This window comes from Falco cherrug, chromosome 4 (genome assembly GCF_023634085.1).
Source record: "Falco cherrug isolate bFalChe1 chromosome 4, bFalChe1.pri, whole genome shotgun sequence".
NCBI lineage: Eukaryota > Metazoa > Chordata > Aves > Falconiformes > Falconidae > Falco > Falco cherrug.
The window spans coordinates 46308240-46327169 of NC_073700.1; the positions used below are offsets into that span (position 1 = coordinate 46308240).

Consider the following 18930-nt stretch of genomic DNA (forward strand, 5'->3'; position numbering starts at 1 on the left):
AGAACTGGGGCTTGGGGAAAGGTTGAGATTTTCAGCTGGGCACAAGGGAGGAGAGGAATGAAGCCACAGTGCTTTCCTGCTGAGGGCCAGCACGTGAGAGGCATTGCTGTGACTTTAGCCTGGGAGTCAGGTGGGTGCACACACACGAGCAGTACTCTTAGTTCCTCCCCTAGGATTGGGACCCTTCTTCTTCCCCTGATAAACACCTCCCCCCCCCCCCCCCCCCCCTTTTTCCTAACCTTTCCCGCACAGATACGAGCACTGAACTTGCTGCAAATATCTCCTGTTGCAGGGCTTGGCGTCAGCCCTCTCCCTTCTCGGGTAAAACCAAGCGCCACGGATCTGGGTGCTGTTTGAGCCGGTGCTCTTGGGGGGGTGAGCTGTGTGTACCGGTACTGGGGCACCGTGGGGAGAGGGCAGCGAGGAGGATGGGGCTGGCGGAGGCAGGCAGGAGGGCAGCCTGCTGGACCGGGCTGCGTGGGAGCGTGGGGCTGTTGTCGCGCTGGGGCTGTGCATGCTAGATAGCAGGGTCCCCTCCTCCGCTCGCTGCCGCTTCCATCTGCAGGATCCAGGGCAGGAGTAGCAGGAGATGGCAGAAAGCTCCTAGCGAAGAGGCTAAGGAAGGCGAAGAGAGGCAGGGTCGTGCCTGCACCACAGTCCTTTGTAAAGGCTCAGGCCTGGTGTGCTCAGCAGAGCTGAGCACCTGGCTCAGCCAAAGCTATCGCTGCAAACAACCCAGCAACCCCCCCTCCCTCCTCCCAGCACGAGGGCGCAGGAGTCCATTCATCTTCAGGGACACTGGGGCAGGATGACAGGCGAAAATGTATGGTGTGACGCCAAGAGCTGTGCATGCTGCAGAGGAGATGCCCGGTGGGATACGCAGGCGGTGTGTGCTGCGGGCGGCGGGGCTGGGCTGCATCCCCGCTCCCCATCCCTGGGCGAAGGGAGATGAGGGGGTCTGGGCCACCCGGGCTGTGCTGCTCGGGGCGCTGACATCCCCGCTCGCCTGCCAGGACTGGGGAGGCTGGGGGGGAGCAACCCACGGCCTCACACCAGGGTCGGGGCTGACCCTGGCAGCAGTGATGGCTGCTCCGGTGGGGATGTGTGACCAGCTTTCCACCATCCAGCACAGCCCGAGCAGGACCTAGCTGGGAACGCCGCAGTTCAGGGGGGAGCTGAGCCTCTCCAAAGACTGGGGGGCTTTGCACACCAGGGCCTGGGACAGGGAGACCCGGCCGGGGCTGGGGCCACCTTTGCTTCCCATTGCAGCTGAGCCGCCCCTCGCTCCTGCTGGCAGCTCCCTGGCCTCGGGGGGAGGCTGTGCTGGAACACTTGCTGCTTTAAATCATTTCTTTTCCTCCACCCCCTGGTGCCGAGACAGCGACAACAAGGGGCTAAACGCCGCTCCCTGCCCCGGGTGGTGGCGAGGGGGGGGGCGAGGGGGGGGGGCGGGGGGGGGGGGGCGGAGAGCGAGTGCTGATTCTGGAAGAAGCGCTAATGCCCGATCCCTGACGGGGGACGGGCTGCTACCAGCTGCGACAAACACCGGGTCCAAGCGTACAGGGTTTGGCTGGGGGGGACTCCTGAGCTGCGACTCCCCCCTCCAAGCACCGGCGTGGCGGGGCTGCTCGGCCCTGGGGGCGCGGGCGCAGCTGCCCCCTGCCCCTGGTGGGGCCCCTCCCGCGGCGCCGCCCGCGGCCGGCAGGGGGCGCTGCGGCGCGGCCCTTTGTGGCGCGGCGGCGGCGGCGCTGGCGGCGGGGCCGATCCAGCCGCGCTGCCGCCCCCGCCCGCCCGCCCGCCCGCACCGCCGGGCGCGGGGCATGGCCAGGCTCAGCGAGGGCCAGGCGAGGCAGCCGCCGCTCCCGCCAGCGCCGCAGCCGCCGCGCCGAGCCTCCCCCATGAGCAGCAGCGGCGGCGCGGAGCCCCCCGCGCAGCCCGACAGCATGAAGGACCTGGACGCCATCAAGCTCTTCGTGGGGCAGATCCCGCGCAACCTGGAGGAGAAGGACCTCAAGCCGCTCTTCGAGCAGTTCGGCAAGATCTACGAGCTCACCGTGCTCAAGGACCGCTACACCGGCATGCACAAGGGTGAGCGCGGCCCCGCACGCACGGCCCGCTCCCCGGGGGCGCGCACAAAGGGCGCCGGGGCCCCCCACCCCCACCGCGCCCCCCCCGGGGCGGTCCACGCGTGACCCACCGCGATGCGCTGCCGCCGCTCCCCCCACCCCGGTGTCGCGACCCCGTTTCCCCCCACCCGGGAAAGGCTCTGCCCCCCACCCCTGCCCTGCCCACGGGTGGGGTCCGGTGTCCCCGCGGAGCCTTCCCGGGGGCTGGACGGGAGCCCCTCGGGGGGGCAGCCCCCCTCCCCCCCGACCTCGGACCCCCGCCCGGGTGCCCACATGCTGCTACCGTCACCAGATCCGCCTAACAAAGGCGATTGGCCCCAAATCTGCGCTGCCAGCGGCGTTCGGGATAGCAGGGGGGCCTTGGTGGGAGACGGGGGCAACTGGGGGGTCTTCCCTGGCTGAAAGACCTTGAGTGGATGCTAAAAAGTTTGAGGCAGCTTGGGTTTAGCTGCGCTTATTGTTGTATTTTTAAGCGGTGCTTTGAAAAGCCGTGGGGTTCGGGATGTTGGCGGCTCCAGCCCATCCCAGCAGGTGTTTGGGATCTTGTGATCACCACGGCTCCAGCCATGAGTGGGAACTCGGGAGCCCGTTTGCTGGGAGATCGAGAGCGGGATCACAGCACCGCTGCCGGGCACGTGTAGAGCAAACCTGCAGGGAACCCACCGTAAGGACCTTGAAAGCTGCCAGTGCTCAGCCCGGGCCCCAGCACCCTAAAGCGCTGGGTGATGCGGTCGGTGTTGGGGCGTACCGGAGGGACCATGAGATGCGTTTGGCCCTGATGCCTCTGGTTTCAGATTTAGGAGGAAAGGTAAGAAAAACTGTGAGTGCTGCGGTGACTCGAACCGTTCTAGACTGCACGAAGGAAAGGGACAACAGAAAAATAAGTTTCTCTTCAAACAAAAGACCAAATCAAACCCAAAGGCAGAAGGAAGATGCTTCCCCGGTGAAGCTTGTGGGAGCTGGGCTGGCTCGAGGTTCGCTGGAGAAGCGTGTCTGGTTGGGACTTCAAAACCAAAATGCCACGTGCTTGTGTGTCTGTGTGTGCGAGGGGCTGAGTCCAAACCTGCCACCATCTGACAGCGTGTGGCCAGGTTTCAAACCCAGTGAGGGAGAGAATGGGAGTGAGGCAAGACACAATTGCACATTGCATTTCCGTTGACATATTAAATATAGACTGCGTGGTCTGAGGTCAGGTTCCAGGCAGGAGACAGATTCTAGGGATCTGCCACTTAGACATGCAAATTAGAGGGGGCAGCACTGGTATTAGCCAGATGTGTGATATTAACTTGCCGCTAAATGCAGGATTCCTGCAGCAAAATAAATATATCCCTTTGGTTTTGACGTTTTTCAGCAGATGCGGGTGTTGGGCAGGGGTTGCCGGTGCTGTGTTCTGTCCAGAAAAGCCCACTGGGATGTGTGTGTTCTGCTGGTGGCAATCATTCCCGCGCGCCTGCAGCTCCCTCTGCCCCCTGCCCTCTTTGCACAAAGCGAAAGGTTGGGATTCCTTTCCCAGTGGCGTGGGTTTACACGTAGACCTGGGTTGGGAATAGGCAATATACCTCTCCAAAGAAGTCATTCCTCTGTAAGGATGTTGGGGGGGGGGGGGCTTAGCAAAGAAATTAGACCCACAGCCCAGCCAACCCTGACCCTCACCATCCCATCCCACCTTCCCAGGTCTGGCTGCCTTGGCTTAGGCTCCATGCGTGGTGGCCGACCTGGTGAGCAGCCGCTGCTCCCATTGGCATTGGGGACAGGCTTTGGCAAATCTGGCTAACTACGTGCTCATTCCTGCGCCGTGCAGAAGCCATAATCTTTCTGGGGCAGTTGTAACAGCAGATTCCATTTTTTCTCCCCCTGTTCCCTGATCTGCAGCACGATCCAATTGACAGCTCACACGCGGCTTCCATCTGCTTTTTTCCTTTTCTTTCCCTTAAACGGGGAGAAGCGGTCGTGTGAGAAGCCCAGCAGCTCCTCTTGCGATCCCTCGCAGCTTGACGTGGAGCTGAGCAGCTGCCTCTGCCCGCAGGGAGGAAGGAAAAGGGGGAAAGGTCCGCTGGGGCTGCGGATCCAGGAGCCCAGGAGCTGGCTCGAATTGTCCTGTAGAGGTGCTGAGGACTGATGAAGTCACTGGAGGCAGAGGAGGATCTTAAGCCCTGCTAGAAACATGAGCATCGTTACGAAATGGTTTTGTTCGTGCCTGACGCTATTCATGTCTCAGCAACCTGACTCCTGGTAGTCGATAGCGTTCCAGCTTCCTAATATTATTCATGAGGCAGTTTTTCTATTTATGTTAATCACAGATACATTTGCATCTTAATGGCAGTGTTTGTCTTAAAGCTAATATTTTCCTGGGAAGAGCAGGGAGGCATTTGAACAGGCTTTTGGAATGGGCCAGAGGAGGGAGAATCAAGTGGACATTTTTGGATTTGTGTGCCAGAATTGGGCAGAAGGTAGATCCTCTGCGAGGGTCAACCGTGTTCTCCTGGCTGGGTTTCCTAGCGGTGCCTGCAGTGGGGAAAGCGGGGAGGTTCTGGGGTGTGGGGTATGGGGAGGTTCTGGGGTGTGGGGTACCGAATGGAGCTGGAGCAGAGCAGCAGGGATGGGAGCAGCCCTCGCAGGGCACAGTGTGTGGACAGACAAGCGGCTCTTCCAAAGGGCACGGGGGAAAATAACAACCTCAGCCCAACTTGCCTCCCTGAGTTTTGACTCAGCTTCTGCAGGCTTGTAGATAAGCTCCTCGCTGACTCCATGCTTCCCCTGCTGAAGTACTTGGTGTCATTTTGGATGCTAAGCTGAACCTGGAGCCCCCTCTCCTCTGCAAACTGACAGCCTTTTCTTGCTTAAGGCTTTAGGCTGCTGATGTCTGGAGTAATGTTTAGGATCTGAAGGGACTGTAAAGCCCAGAGTCCGTGCGGTTCATAGGGAGGATCAGGCACAGAATATCTGGGGTTTTGCTGCAGTCTCTTGCAAGTGGAACTAGGCTGAGTTCTGCTTACAGGGAGCTGGAAACCCTCCTGGAGCCATTGGGAGCAGGGTGGTGGACGCACGGGTTCTTTCAGGGATCCTTGGCAGAACGATGATGGTGCTACATCATAGTTACGCTTAAAGCTTTATTTTCTTAACAGAATTTTACGGTTAGTATAGCAGAGAATGGATGATGAGAATAGCACAGGATTTCTACAAGCAGAATCACAACAGTATGATCTATAAGTAGCATAATACCGAATTTATAACTTAATTTACCTGGACCCCCTGCAGATCAGGTCAGATTTGAATACATGGGTTGCTGTATCAATATAACAAATACAGTCTAGGCTTAGAAAAGAAGACAAGTGAGTGCTGGGCGGAGCGGATGACGGATGACGATGGTGTCCCTGGCTACCGGGGCTTGTGGCTTTTGCTGTCCAGCAGCAGCTCCAGTCCTGTTTTCCTCATTTAGGACTCGTACCAGCTTGATTATAGACAGTGCTCAGGGCGCTGTTACGCTTCCCTGTTCCGTGATGGGGTGTCAGTACCACCCGGGTGGCCTGGCACCTTCAAGGCTGGCACTTTCTAACACCCTGAGTGCTTTTTAACACAGTGTCCCATGTCTCAGCAGGTGTAACTGACGTGGTGGCAGAGGTGCCCAAAGAGGCATAAGGCTGTTGACCTGAGTTTGCTGTTAACTAAAGCAGGAGATGTGGAAGTGAGAAAACCTAGTGAGAGTGATGGGCCCATTTGCACCTCTGTGGATGTCTCCTCCCTGTTGGGTGGATCTCTGGGTGACTCTGTCAGGCTCAGAGTTCTAGGATCTTGAACCTGTGAAAGATGCAGTAAGCAGGGTCCTGTCACAGCATGGAAACCCTTCCTAGCTGGGAAAATGTGGCTTTCCTTGAGCTTCTGGTGCTTCTGCAAGCTTTAGACACCTGGGTGAAGGCAGGGGGTAAGGGGATGCTGTGGAAAATGCCTGGTGAAGCATCCTAAGAAGCAGCTGAAGCGTTTGTTTGCAAGAGATAGTGTCTCTTCAAGAGGGAAGATTCTTTTCCCCAAATATTTGTTTACACAATTAGGCTTGGACTGTAGTGTTTCTGCAAACCCCCTTTCTGTATTTTTTACCAGGACTTTGCAGCGACACAATTCTAGACTCCTGCATCCTACCTCCAAAACGTTCGGCTGCGCAGGACAGTCGTCATGTTTTCCAGAGGACACAGCTGACCTCTTTAGCTCCCTCCTTTCCATGGCCAGTACAGCTCCCAGATCCTTGCCACTTTGGAAGCAGGAATGAGATTAAACGAATGAACTGAATGTCTGGAAATCTTGGCGACACGGAGCGCTCAGGGATGGAGCGGTAGACAGGGCTGTCCTGTGCCCACAGGCTTGCTTGTCCCAGTGCAGCCCAGGCGCAGCTGGGATTCTCCTGAGACAAGGATGGTGTCTTCATTGCACGTGGACGTGGTACCCCCATCATTAGGGGTTGTTCAAGTGCCGTTTCATGCTTGAGTGAAGGGCAGGAGTACAACCTGGCTCCTGTTGAGCAAAAATATCACGCCTTTGAGAAGCAGAGTAGCAGCAAGGGTTGCCCTAGGAATGAAGTGGGAGGTTCGAGTGAGGCATCTTTGGGCTCCGTAGGTGCAGAATGCTTCTCTCTCCAGAGGCTGCTGCCTCTTGGTACAGATACCTGAGCACCTAAAAGACGAACGGTATTTTGGGCTGCCTTTGTTGTAGGGAAGAGAAGGACTGGAGGGCTCTGGGGAGGGGATTCATGGCGCTTTTTTTGGACTGGTGCTGGTGGATGTAGGTCTTCCTGGGCTTTGCAAATCTCTGATCTGAGATGATGACAGTACCTTGCAAAACAGCTACCCCTGTGTGAGTAGTGTCCCTCCTGTGTCCCCACTAAGTGGTGTGCCTTTGTCCAATCCTTATTTTATCCTCATCCTCCCGTGGGCTGAGGTTTTTGGGCCTGCCAGTGTGTATTACCTCAGTTTTGATGTTGCTGAGCACTGGAATTGGGACTCAGGTACTGGGTTTGAGTGCTTAACTCTGCAGGTAGCTTCATGTAGACTTATTCCTCTCCTATCCTTCGTTTTCTTAGGTTTGATGGCTAATTCTCCTGAGACAAGGATGGTGTCTTCATTGCATGTGGACATGGTACCAATGCATTGAAGCTTTCAGTGGAACAAATTGCTTATTCCCAGCTCCTGACTTCGGAGTTTTGTGTGCTAAACTGACCCAAATTCTCTTAGAATGGGTCTCATGTAACTTGCAAAGTAGCAGACTGGAGCAGCAGGTGGAAATGGACAAGTATCTGTGGTTGGGACTTTGGTCACCAGGCCTTCTAATCTGTTAGGAATAGAATCGTTAGGTTGGAAAAGACCTTTGAGATCATCAAGTCCAACTGTTAACCCAGCAGTGCCAAGCCCATCACTAAACCTCATCCCTGAGCACCGCATCTACATGTTCTTTAAATATCCCCAGGGATGGTGATTCCACCACCTCCCTGGGCAGCCTGTGCCAATGCTTGACCACCCTTCCCATGAAGAAATTTTTCCTAATATCCAGTCTAAAACTCCTCTGGCACAACCTGAGGCTGTTTCCTCTTGTCCTGTTGCTGGTTATTTGGGAGAAGAGACTGGCACCCCCCTCCCTACAGCCCCCTGCCAGGCAGCTGCAGAGAGTGAGAAGGTCCCCCCTGAGCCCCCTCTTCCCCAGGCTGAGCACCCCCCAGTCCCTCAGCTGGTCCCCCTCAGACTTGTGCCCCAGCCCCTTCCCCAGCTCCGTTGCCCAGCTCTGGACATGCTCCAGCACCTCAAAGTCTTCCTTGCAGAACTGAGCACAGGATTTGTGATGCGACCCCACCAGTGCCGAGGACAGGGGGACGGTCACTGCCCTGGCCCTGCTGGCCACGCTGTTTCAGACACAAGCCAGGATTCCCTTGGCTTTCTTGGCCACCTGGGCTCCTGGCCACCTGGATGAGTTGCTGGTTCATCTCCAGCCGGCTGTCGACCAGCACCCCCAGTCCCCTTCCCACCGGGCAGCTTCCCAAGCCCGCAGCGCTGCGTGGGGCTGGTGTGACCCCAGCGCAGGACCCGGCACGGAGCCGTGTTGAACCTCATCCAGTGGCCTCAGGCCAGACCCCCCTGCAGAGCCCCCTGCCCCCCAGATCAGCACCCCCCACAGCTTGGTGTCATCTGCAAACTGAGTGAGGGGGCACTCGACCCCCTCGCCCAGATCACTGATCTGGAGACCCCCTCTAGCCCAGCCCTGGGAGCACCCTGTGTGCCCAGCACCAGCAGGATGTGACTCCATCCACCACCATGCCTTGGGCTCAGCCATCCAGCTGGCTTTTTACTCAGCACAGAGCGCATCCAGGGTTTAGGGTTTGGGCTCTCTGGTTATACTGGTGCTTTTGAGGCTTTTCCTGATGCTTGAGAGCACAGCAGTCTCTGAGGGTAGAGTGAAAGCAAAGGGGTGCTTTGCCCCCCACCCCACCATAGAGCTAGCTGCGTTTGTCGTGAGAAGTGAAGGTTACCTGCATGCTTATTGCCTTACTGCATTTGTTAAACTATCTGGTGATCCCACGTCTGGCCTTGATGCGGCATCCTTGGTTTAAAACCTAGGCGATAAGGAGCTGTATTTGCCTATTGAAGGTATCTAATACCCGTGTGCTGTTTGTGGAGGGGTTTTTTCTCCTAGCAAGAGCTGTGAGAACAGATGTGATTTGTTTAGCTGCAGCAATTTATCGGAATTGGGATGGAAGAACAGCCTACTCCTGTTGCCATGGGTTGGGGTTGTCCTGAGCAGCTGGCTTCCGTGGGGGCTAGAAGTGTCGTGTACCACAGAGACACTCTGGGGCGGAGGGGAGAGATCCAGGAGGTCCCTGTCCTGCATCCATGGAGAGCTGAAGCGGGAGTCCCCCAAGCCAGGCACAAAAAAGTGGGGGCAAAAGACCCATCCTCTCTCTTTGGGCCATAACAATGCCATCTGCAGCCCCAGCACAACAATACAGATGTGGACATTTAGCAACAAGCTGCAGGGCTGTGTCCTGCCTTTGCTTGGGATGTGAAATGCCACTGCGAATAGCAGGGGGTTGAGTGAGGGGGTCAGAGGCACGCTAGCATTTGAGTCTATTCTCCAGTGCTTTGCCCATCCTCATCTGAGACAACTCAAGTGACGGAGCTCCAGGCACTTCCCTGGGGAGATTGTTCCACAGACTAATAAATCTCTCTCTGCTAGGAAATGTTTCTTGATAACCAGCCAAATTTTGCTTTTGCTTAGTTTCATTTGATTATTCTTAGCATCAGAGCACCCAAAGATGATCCCTCCTCTTCCTGGAGGGGCTACAATTCCTCCCCTCCTCCCTTGGCTCCACTATTAGGCTCAGATGTTGAGTCAGATCTTGACAAAGAATGTCAGGATGTGGCCTTTGCCGTGTGCTTTTCATCTTGCTTCTTAAGCTGCCCCTTGCAGAAAGCGTTATGCTCTGCTGCTCTCTGTGTTTCCCTCGTCATGCATGTGTGTATTTGGGGGGTGTGTGTGTGTGCATATTGTGCGTACGGCACAGAACGCCAGGCTTTCCTGTAGCTTTCCATGATTCTGTGAATCTGGATCATGGAGCTTTCATGAGAGTCTAAAATCCCAGATGCTTTTCCTCTTTCCTTGCTGCTTTTTTTTTTGTTTTATTTTTTTGTATCAGTCATCATTCCGGTCCTTGCATCTCCTCTGATCCTTGTGCTCAGGGCTGTTCCTCCCACAGGCAGTGTTACCCCGTGTGTTGCTCTCCAGTCGTTTCTCACCTTGTTCACCGCCTGTTTCAAACCTGGTTGATTTACTGGGACCCTTTTCCATCACTTCAACAGACCTTGGATGGGGCCCACAAACCTTTTAATATCGTTTCTTTGTCTTTTTCCCTACAGTCTTTGACGCATCCACATTAAGTAACATTTGCACCTTTAATTAGCAAACCTCCCGCTCTGCCCCTGCTTCCCCTTCGCTGGGAAAGGAGTGGATTCTGGCGCAGGGGCCATCCTCTGTACTGCTGGGATGGAGGATGGGAACAGGGCAGCGTCTGCAGTTCTTGGGTCACCCGCTGTTAGCAAAGAGGAGCGTCGTCTCGACGCGCGTCTGCAATTGCATGTCTAACTTGACACGTGCTGTGTTCACTGCAGGTTGCGCGTTCCTCACGTACTGTGCCAGAGACTCTGCCATCAAAGCCCAGACGGCGTTGCATGAACAGAAGACTTTGCCAGGGGTAAGTCCCGGTGAATCGTGCCTGGAGCTCATGCCACGGGCAGGCGAACGGGGGATTGTCAGGGGAGCGAGGGAGGGTGAGAAGCGGTTTAGATTCATTTTCCTCCTTGTGAAAGAGGAGCGTGGTTCGGGGGTTGGAACGCGGATGTGGGAGCCAAAGCACAGTGACGCGCTTTGCAGAGCTGCTGCTCTCTTCTCCACCTTGCCAGGGCTGCCCCATGTAGCTCCAGCCAAGCCTGACTGTGCTGCTCTGAGGTGTGATGTGACATCTTCAGCGACCTGTCCCCATCCCTAGGGAGCTGTGGGCTTTGGGGTGGAGTGCTGCCCTGTGGTGTGATGTGACATCTTCAGCGACCTGTCCCCATCCCTAGGGAGCTGTGGGCTTTGGGGTGGAGTGCTGCCCTGTGGTGTGATGTGACATCTTCAGCAACCTGTCCCCATCCCTAGGGAGCTGTGGGCTTTGGGGTGGAGTGCTGCCCTGTGGTGTGATGTGACATCTTCAACGACCTGTCCGCATCCCTAGGGAACTGTGGGCTTTGGGGTGAAGTGCATGGGTCCACCCTGCACGATGGGCATGCTGGAAGGCTGAGGGGAGACAAGACAAGGTACCAGACCCTTCTCTTCCAGGTGTGCAGAACTTGTGGTGCATCTGCTCCTAGTCTGCTGTTGCCCTGCGGGTGGCTGGACGATTTGTGCTCTGTGCAGGATCCAAAACGACTCGTAGTGCAGTGGCTGAGTTGGATCAGCTTCTCAGAAGGAAAAAAAATAATAATACACTTGCCACATCCCATTGTTTGGAAGAGAAATGGGTTACGTAGGTGAGACCCAGGCTGCTGAACTAGTGTGTCTGTCCTGGATGCTGGGAGCAAAGGGCAGGAGGGATCGCAGGGAGCAGGTGGAACGGGTCCATCCTTGCAGGGATGTCTTCTGCCTCCCTGGCTCCCACTGGGAAGCTGAAAGGAGTCCTGAATGGTTGCCATTCCCAGTTTGGTAGGATGTGAGCGCTTTGCCTGGGCACTGCGCTGGCTGAGCTGAGGGGGTTGATCAAGCACGTTGGAAGGATTCCTTCGGAGGTGAGTAGGCGGAGGAGTTGGGTACTTATAGACAGAAGCTCACAGGAGGCCTTGAGCGCTCAAGGCAACAGAATAATTAATGTAAACCAGGGGTCTCTGGAGAGGGGTTAGGAATTCTTAACCATAATGTTTCCTCTTTAACCCGTATGGGTCCAAATAGCTTCCCCCACCTCTCCCAGCTCCCCATAAGACTTCCACACACACGCATCCTTTTCCATGTTTCTTTACCCGTGCTCCCTTTTTGCACGGCTCTGTATTGTTGTTTGAGGGCTGGGAAAATCCACGTAACTTATTTACCACGTAGCAGGGTCTTCAGTGCTTCAGGTTGCGTCAGGGCAGCGAGGGGGGAGAGTGCAGCTAACCAGGTGCCCAAATACTGTTTTGAGTTCGTTTGGATGAGGGGAAAACTTCCAGGCTAAGGCAGCGTGAGCCGTGTGCGTCGGTCCAGGGCAGGACTGACGGCGGCTGTAACGACGATGAGCTGAAGGATGGAGGAGCAGGAGGAGCAGCGGTGATGAGTCACGGTACGGCGCTGCTAACACAGCGCAGGAGGCAGCCACGTCTCCAGCTCGTACCTGTAGAGGGACTGGGAAAGGTTTTTGTGTGAGGCTTGGTGGAGTCAAGGCGGTCTCGGTTTTGCTGCACCAGGAATCTGTTCCGTGTTTTGCTGTGTTCTGTACCGTTTGTGCGCTCAGTGGCTATAGTGTGCTGCGTGGAGCAGTATTTAAAGCAGCAATCTGTCTGTGATGTGGTCTTCTGAAGGCTTTTTACGTTAAGGGAGGTGTAAGAAACTGCTTGGGAACAGTAAGAAGTCTGTGCTAGCCGAGTACTTTCAAACATGTTTGTCTGGAGACAGTTAATGAGCAATGTGGTGTCATTAAGATGAAGATGAGCTGTGCTGCATTTGGAGCTATTTTCAGGCTGGCAATACACCGCTTCATTACATTTCGTTTGTCTTTTGGTATGTCCCTCAGTGACCAGGAAGGCAGGATTCTCTTCAGGCATTTTAGTGGTCATTTAGGGATGGTTGCTACCAGAATGGACCAGATCTCCGTCCTGATGTGCGTAGAGTCAGTCTTGGTGTGGGCTGGGTGACCTGAGGAAGCTTTCAGCCCTGTTTTCTTAGCCTGGTTTGCTTGTGCCTGTGTAGCATCACCCTTCCCTCTGACCCAGGTGGTCACAGAGGATGCTCTGGAAGTGAATCACAGGCAGGAGTGCTGGGTAACGGATTGTTTCCCTCTTTTGGGAACGTGGCTGTGAAATTTCATCTCTACGTTCACATCAGGATCACCTTCTGATGAACTCTGTGGCAAAGCCTCTGACGAGAAATACAGTGAGGACCATAGCATAGGACAGAGAACAGAATGTACCGGACCACGCCACTGGGATTTCAGCAAATGGGCCGTAGTCTGGTAAATGAGTGATTTCTTGTTCATTTTACCCATTTACCATCTCCTTATTGCACGCAGCAGTAGCAGGAAAAAAGTTTAAGAGTGTGTGACATCACTGTAGGGTGCCACAAACTGTCATCTGAACACACGACTAAGCATCAGCATGTTTAGAGACCGCAAGGGATCAGACTGGCACAGAAGGGATCTTGCGGGTGATCCTACGCTTGGCATTGAATGGCAGAGCCACCACAGAGCCACCAGTACCCACGTACCTTCCTTTGCTGGTCTCCAGGCAGAGACCGGTGGTTGATCTCAGCAGCTGGTGAAGCTGAATGGAGACAAAATGCTTAGTCTAGCCCGGGGATTTGGTAAGGACAGACTTAGGGAAATTTGATGTGGTTTCTGCTGAGTCCTTAGGCTGTGATGAGGCAGCTGGAGCAGGTCTTCTGGGTTCTCTTCCAGCTCTGTCACTGGGTGGACCTGTGCCCACGGAGGTATTGCTTAGACCTTCCAGGTCTGATGCTAGCCATGTCAGCCCATCTAAGGGTGCTGCCACATTGTTCCTGCAGTGTAGTTTTTCCGAGGTTTTATATTTATACTAAGTTTTCCACATAAGTCAGTCGGAATCACCATGGTCTCTATTTGCTTTTATGGCATTTCTGGCAAGTTCTCCTTTTGGGAGATCAAAATTATTGTTTATTTTTCAGTTGAAGGCTGCTGGATGTATGGTAGCTAGACAGAATTTTAACTCAAAAAAGCTTTATTTTTTGACAGTAAGGCTTAGCGCCTTTTTCCAAAGGTAGACAGAGTTTTGGCTTTCACCCCCTTTTGTAAGGGCTAGTGTGCTCAGCGTGTAAAGCAAGATGACTGTCAGCTGTATATTGTGTTATCTGAAACACCTGTGTTGCCTTCAGAGCTGGCGAATTGCTATCGCTGCTGTCTGGAAGTAACAAATGCACAAATCTCCCTTTGGGAAAGGAAGAATGGAGCTTCCTAGAACAGAGAGGTGAAGTGCATCCTCGGTGAATTAGCAGAAGTGTCTGATCACCCAGGCTTGCTAAGCAGCTTAAAGGGAGGCCAAGTATCCCTGCCCTTGCTGTCAGCGGGGGTAAGCAGGAAGAATGCTCTGCCTTGGGGCTGTGTGGGCAAGGAATCAGTTTCCCTACGCTGTGGTGGTGGGCAGCAGCCCGTGAACCTGGGCGCAGCCAAAGGGCTGGCACACAGTGAGGTGGGCTTGCCCATCACCTGGGCCAGCACACGCGATGAGTGGGGAAGCGCATCACACCTTGCTGGCAGTGACTGGGGCCAGCGCCAGCATTGGGGCTGTTCTCTGCCCAGCATCACTGACACACTCCTCCTCCCTGCCCTTCGCAGCGCTTTCAGCATCCTGCACATGCCGAGATCCTGTTTCGTGTTCCTCGGTTTCGCTCCCTGAGGACAGGCTGGGCAACTGCACAATTAAGTCTGACTCAGCCCCAATAATGCAGTTTGATGGGCTCCAAAGGCTCAACAGGGATGGGGATGGATCTGCCTGAGGAACAAAATAGAAACCAGCTCCCTTTGTGGCCTGAGTCCACAGGGCTTGGGGAAAGACATGCAACCCATGGAGGCTGAACAGAGGGAAAATCTTTGGATCTGAAAAGCACAGAGAGGGAATCCAGCCCTTACGCTTCTTCCTAAATCTCGTGTCCTCTTCATCTGCCCGCCAGCCCAGCGGTGCGACATTTCACCTTCTTCCCACTCCCTGGCACACTCCTTCTTGGCTTGGTGAAACGATACTATATCTCAATAACCCGTGCGTTTGATTCGTGATTGTGCCTTCACTTTGCTGAGTTCTGAAAGGAATTGGAGAGGTTATTAGTGACATGCAGTGATCACACACCAAGTTAAAGCCTCTCGCTAAGTGAAATTTGAGGGAAAAGCAGCCAGCTTTTCAATATTTCACAGAAACGCTTTGTGTCTCTTTTCATTTGCAGCCAGACAGTTGCAAATTACATAAAATTGCTCCTGAAGAAGAAGGGGAAGAATAGAGGGAGGATGTGGAAGGGGGGAGGTTTAAAAAAGTAATTCTTCTAGCTAGGTACAGTTAGTTTTATTTCTATGCAGAACAAAGAAGGGCTTGCTGAAAGGTAGGCAAGTAAGTGGCAGAAATTGGTATCGATCCAAGCTGGGAATATGGGCAGTTTAAGAGCGGTGTTGGGGGTACCAAAATGTGGCTACATCAGGGGGAGAACTCATGGATGCAGTGGCGGCTTGGGAGCGCAGGGACACAGGAATGGAAAATTACAGAGAGCAGCAGCATTAGAGCAGAGAGAGACTCTGGGAATGCACCAGGGGTTGAGATGCTGCAGCACAAACTCAGATGGCTGGGCATCAGGATTAATGCAGAGACCCAGTGGAGCCCGAGCGGCGCACATCCCTGTGGGCAGGCTGTCTCCTGTGCCATCGGGAGCAAGGGCTCACCGTGGGCCATCTGTCAGGATCCACAGGCCATGATGATGTAAGGGGCCGCAGGGGACTGGAGGGGTTTGGTAGAGAGGTCAAAGCATCTCCTCCTTCCCTTCGCTCTCTTTTGTACAAGTCGGGGGGTGAAGCCAGCCTGGACCAGTATTTCTGAAAGTTTCTTCGTGTGAAGACTCCAGGATATTGCTGCTGGCAAAACCGGGAGACGTGCCAAAGAGCGGAGCTGGGGGCTGAAGCTGGACTCCAGTTGTTAATCGTTGAGATGGCCTCTGCGGTTCGAACCTTTGTGCAGGGCAGGGTAGAGACGTTTTTCTCGAGTCCATCCCACGGGTTTGGTGGACAACAGCAACACATTCATGAGAGCCGCGTGACGTTCCCAGTAGAAGGCAGCGATCCAGAGAGCGCGTCAAGGCGGTCTTGTTGAAATGGCAGCACCAGGTTGAAATGGCAGCACCAGGACATGAAGGTATGGGGCTAAAGCGGCCCCTGGGCGAGGAGCAGCAGAAGCGCCTGTTCACTGCAGAAAGAACTGCAAATGTTTGTGCTGCTGGGGGTTTGGCTTGAAGGCGCTGAGAGCCAGCAGTGAGGCAAGGCAGCGGCCCTACGAAGTGTGTACCCTGAAGAGATGGGGGGAGAAAGCTGCCAAGGCAAACATTGGCTCCTGCTGCCTTACAGAGTTGGAAGGATGATGAAATTAAAGATCATCACCCGTTCCTGCATGCTGCCCAAATGCACACGTGCAGGCTTGGTCCTGTGCACACGAGGTCTCCCCTTCTCCCTAGAAATCGCTGCCCTTTGCACAACCAGGCACTCTCATCTCCTTGTAGCACAGAGCTTGGACTTCTGTCTTCCAGGGCTGGCCTGTTCTTTGGTGAGCTCACCTCTGCTCGTGAACACACACGCACGCGTGCACCTGCGCAGTAGCCCACACAGACCTTCAGCTTTGCAAAGGCGCCCACGTCCTGAGTGTGGCTCTGCACCCCTGTCTCCTCGAGGTCATTTGGGGTGTGTGCATGTGGTTGCATGCAGGTGGTTGTGGACCTGGCCATAGAATCCAGAATAATTTATGCTGGAAGAGACCTCTGGGATCTTTGGTCAAACCCCACCCAAAGCACAGCTACCATAGATGGCTGAGGACCTTCTCCAGCTGAGTTTTGAGTATCCCCAATGAGATCCCGTGGCTGCCCTGGGCCTCTCTTCCAGGCTGTGAGCATCCCTGAAGTGAAGAGCTGATCTAATACCAGCCATAGCTTTTGATGTTCAGACAAGACAAGAAATGGCTCAGGGGGTGGTGGTGGTGTTACGGTGGCGCTGGTGCTTGCAGGAAAATCCACCAAAAATGGGTGTGTTAACCCTCCAGCACATCACCAGGGGGCCGTGGACCTGGCTGTGTCTGTCACCTAGTCCTGGAGGAACTGGTGTTCTTACCGGCCAAGGATATTGTCCACGTGTGGATGACAGGTTCGAGATCCAGCAGAAAAGGATAAACTGAACGGAGAGGGCAGCGGAAGAGTGGGAAAGACAAAACGAGTTCTCTTCCTTGTGGTGGAGTCGGTTGACTTCATGGCTACCAACCCTGACTCGGTTAAACGAATTATTTGTAACAGTTATAGCCACGGTTGTTACATGTCTTTTTTGCTGGATGGTGATCCAACGTCTACCTTTAATCATGTCCTGTTATACCCAATCGTGTGTACCTACCTTGTGCATCCAGCGCTGTAGATGAAGAGGACGCTTGCTTCTTCATGCTGCACTGGCGGTCGGAGGTTTACTCCTGATTTTGGCTTCCCCTGCCCCTCGCTCTGCCCTTTCCCAGTTTGCTGAGGTCCCTGGAAGCTCCCGCTGATGCACGAAGCATCCAAGCGTGTTCACTGGGGCAGGGTGCCGTGGGTGGTGGGCGCTGGATGTCTTCTCCAAGCAGCCTGAAGGGTCAAAGCCAGGTGAGTGTGGCGGTGCCCCCAGCTTTCCCTCCTGCAGCTCGCTTTCTCTTGCTCAGAGCAGCTTGGTGACCCATCTCGTAGCATCTTAGTCCTGCTTTTTTTGTGGGCCTCCTAAGCACTTTCCACCTTCCTTTGAGCTGGGGGTGGCTCCCGTGAGTGTGACCTCCTTAGGCAGCCTGGGACGGCGAGACCCTGTCTCTGCCAAGGCAGGACCCTGCAGTTGACACAGGACTGTGGGCCTGAGCACCAGCTTGTGCCTGGGTCCTCAGGCTGGTGGCTTTCTGGTGGCCAGAGTTCAACCTTTTGGGGTCTTGATGAAGTTGCTAGAGGAGCTTTTGGGGTTTTGAGTTCCTTTAGCCTTGTCTTGCAAGAGTGGGGAGGAGCAGGAGGAAGCTTGTGGCCGAATTTGCACTGCTGAAAGGTCCACTTGAAAGTAGAAAGGTACTGAATTTGGCCCAGGATTTGTCTTCTTGATGACTCTGGGGGAAACTTGTCCTAGCACCTGTAGAAAAGGATCTGAGAAAGTTGGCACTTCCCTATTCTCACCTAAAAGCTCCTTTGACCTTCAGTGGCACCAATCACAAGTGATGAGATCAGGGCAATGGAGAAGATCATCTAATGTCCTCCTTGATGCAGTGTCCTGGAACATCAAGGCAGGAGCCCCACGAGGACAGACTGACCACAGAGCCCTGAGAGACGGCACTTAAACGTGTCTGCCGAGCGGTGACGTACATGATAGGGGCTGTAATTGCTGGGCTGGTCTCCCTGCTGCTTCTCTGATGTTAATTCACGGTAACGGTGCTGTCGCTTCCATAGAGATACCAGGGAGATCCAAAGCCTTTCTGAGTCACGGCGATAAGTTGCTTGCCTTCTTCCCAGAGCACCACTAGCTACAGTGGGGACAGGGATGTCTGACTGCGTTAAGGGAGAAGGAACACGGCGCAGCAGAGAGTCCAAGAGACAGAGCAGCCAGTCCGTGCGTCTTGCAGCTGATGTGCTGCTCAGGTGGCTGCTTGCTGATGCCTGCACGCGCTCAGTTTTGGGGGGGGGGGGGTTGGGGAGGGAGGGAATGGGGGATGACCTCCCTGCTTTGCACCCTGTGCTAGGGGTAGGGAAAATACCTCCAAGGAAATCTGTGAGAGGAGTTGGAGTTGGTGAGTTCTCAGGGACAGCAGAGCAGTTGGGTGAAGTCCTCCAACAATTTTCCTTGCTCGTGCAAAAAGAGACAGCCTTAGCTTGTGAAGGCAGGAGCTGTGTGGTTTGGACTCCGGACTTTGCATCCTGCTTCTGCCACAGGCTTCCCACATGACCTTCATCATCACGTGCCTTGATCCCTCCGCCTGGAACGCAGTACTCATAATTATCCTCATCTCCTTCATAATGGGATTGGATGGGACAAATTCATAAGCAGCCTTTAGAGCTGGAGTGGTGCTTGGTGCTAACGTTGCTCGTGTTTCTGTGCGAGACGACTCCCCTTTCTCAGGGACGGATGGGGCTGAGGTACACTGCGACATCGGTGGAAAGATGTAAGCAGGAGACTCGAGGGCTGAGAATGGCACTGATCCATCATTGCTTGCATTCCCGACCAGAAACAGAATCTAAATGAGCAAATCGGCGTTTAGATTTATGTGCTCTGCACAGCCAGAAGTGGTTGTGATCATTCAGGCAGGGCATTTTTAACTGGCCAGAAGAGGACCGGCCCCCAGTTTGC

General features: G+C 54.7%; 1 protein-coding gene across 6 annotated transcripts in view; it reads left to right on the forward strand.

The window, feature by feature from the left end:
• Nucleotides 1-1744: 1744 nt before the first annotated feature.
• The window catches only part of CELF5 (CUGBP Elav-like family member 5), a 42683-nt gene continuing 25497 nt past the window's right edge, over nucleotides 1745-18930 (forward strand). For all 6 annotated transcript variants that reach the window (XR_008732098.1, XM_055709467.1, XM_055709468.1 and 3 more), the window contains exons 1-2: nucleotides 1745-2088; nucleotides 10271-10353. Coding sequence is in view for 5 of the 6 variants with exons in the window: in XM_055709467.1 (XP_055565442.1) it covers nucleotides 1821-2088; nucleotides 10271-10353 (351 nt within the window). In the remaining variant the exon portion in view is untranslated. The remainder of the gene's footprint in view (nucleotides 2089-10270; nucleotides 10354-18930) is intronic.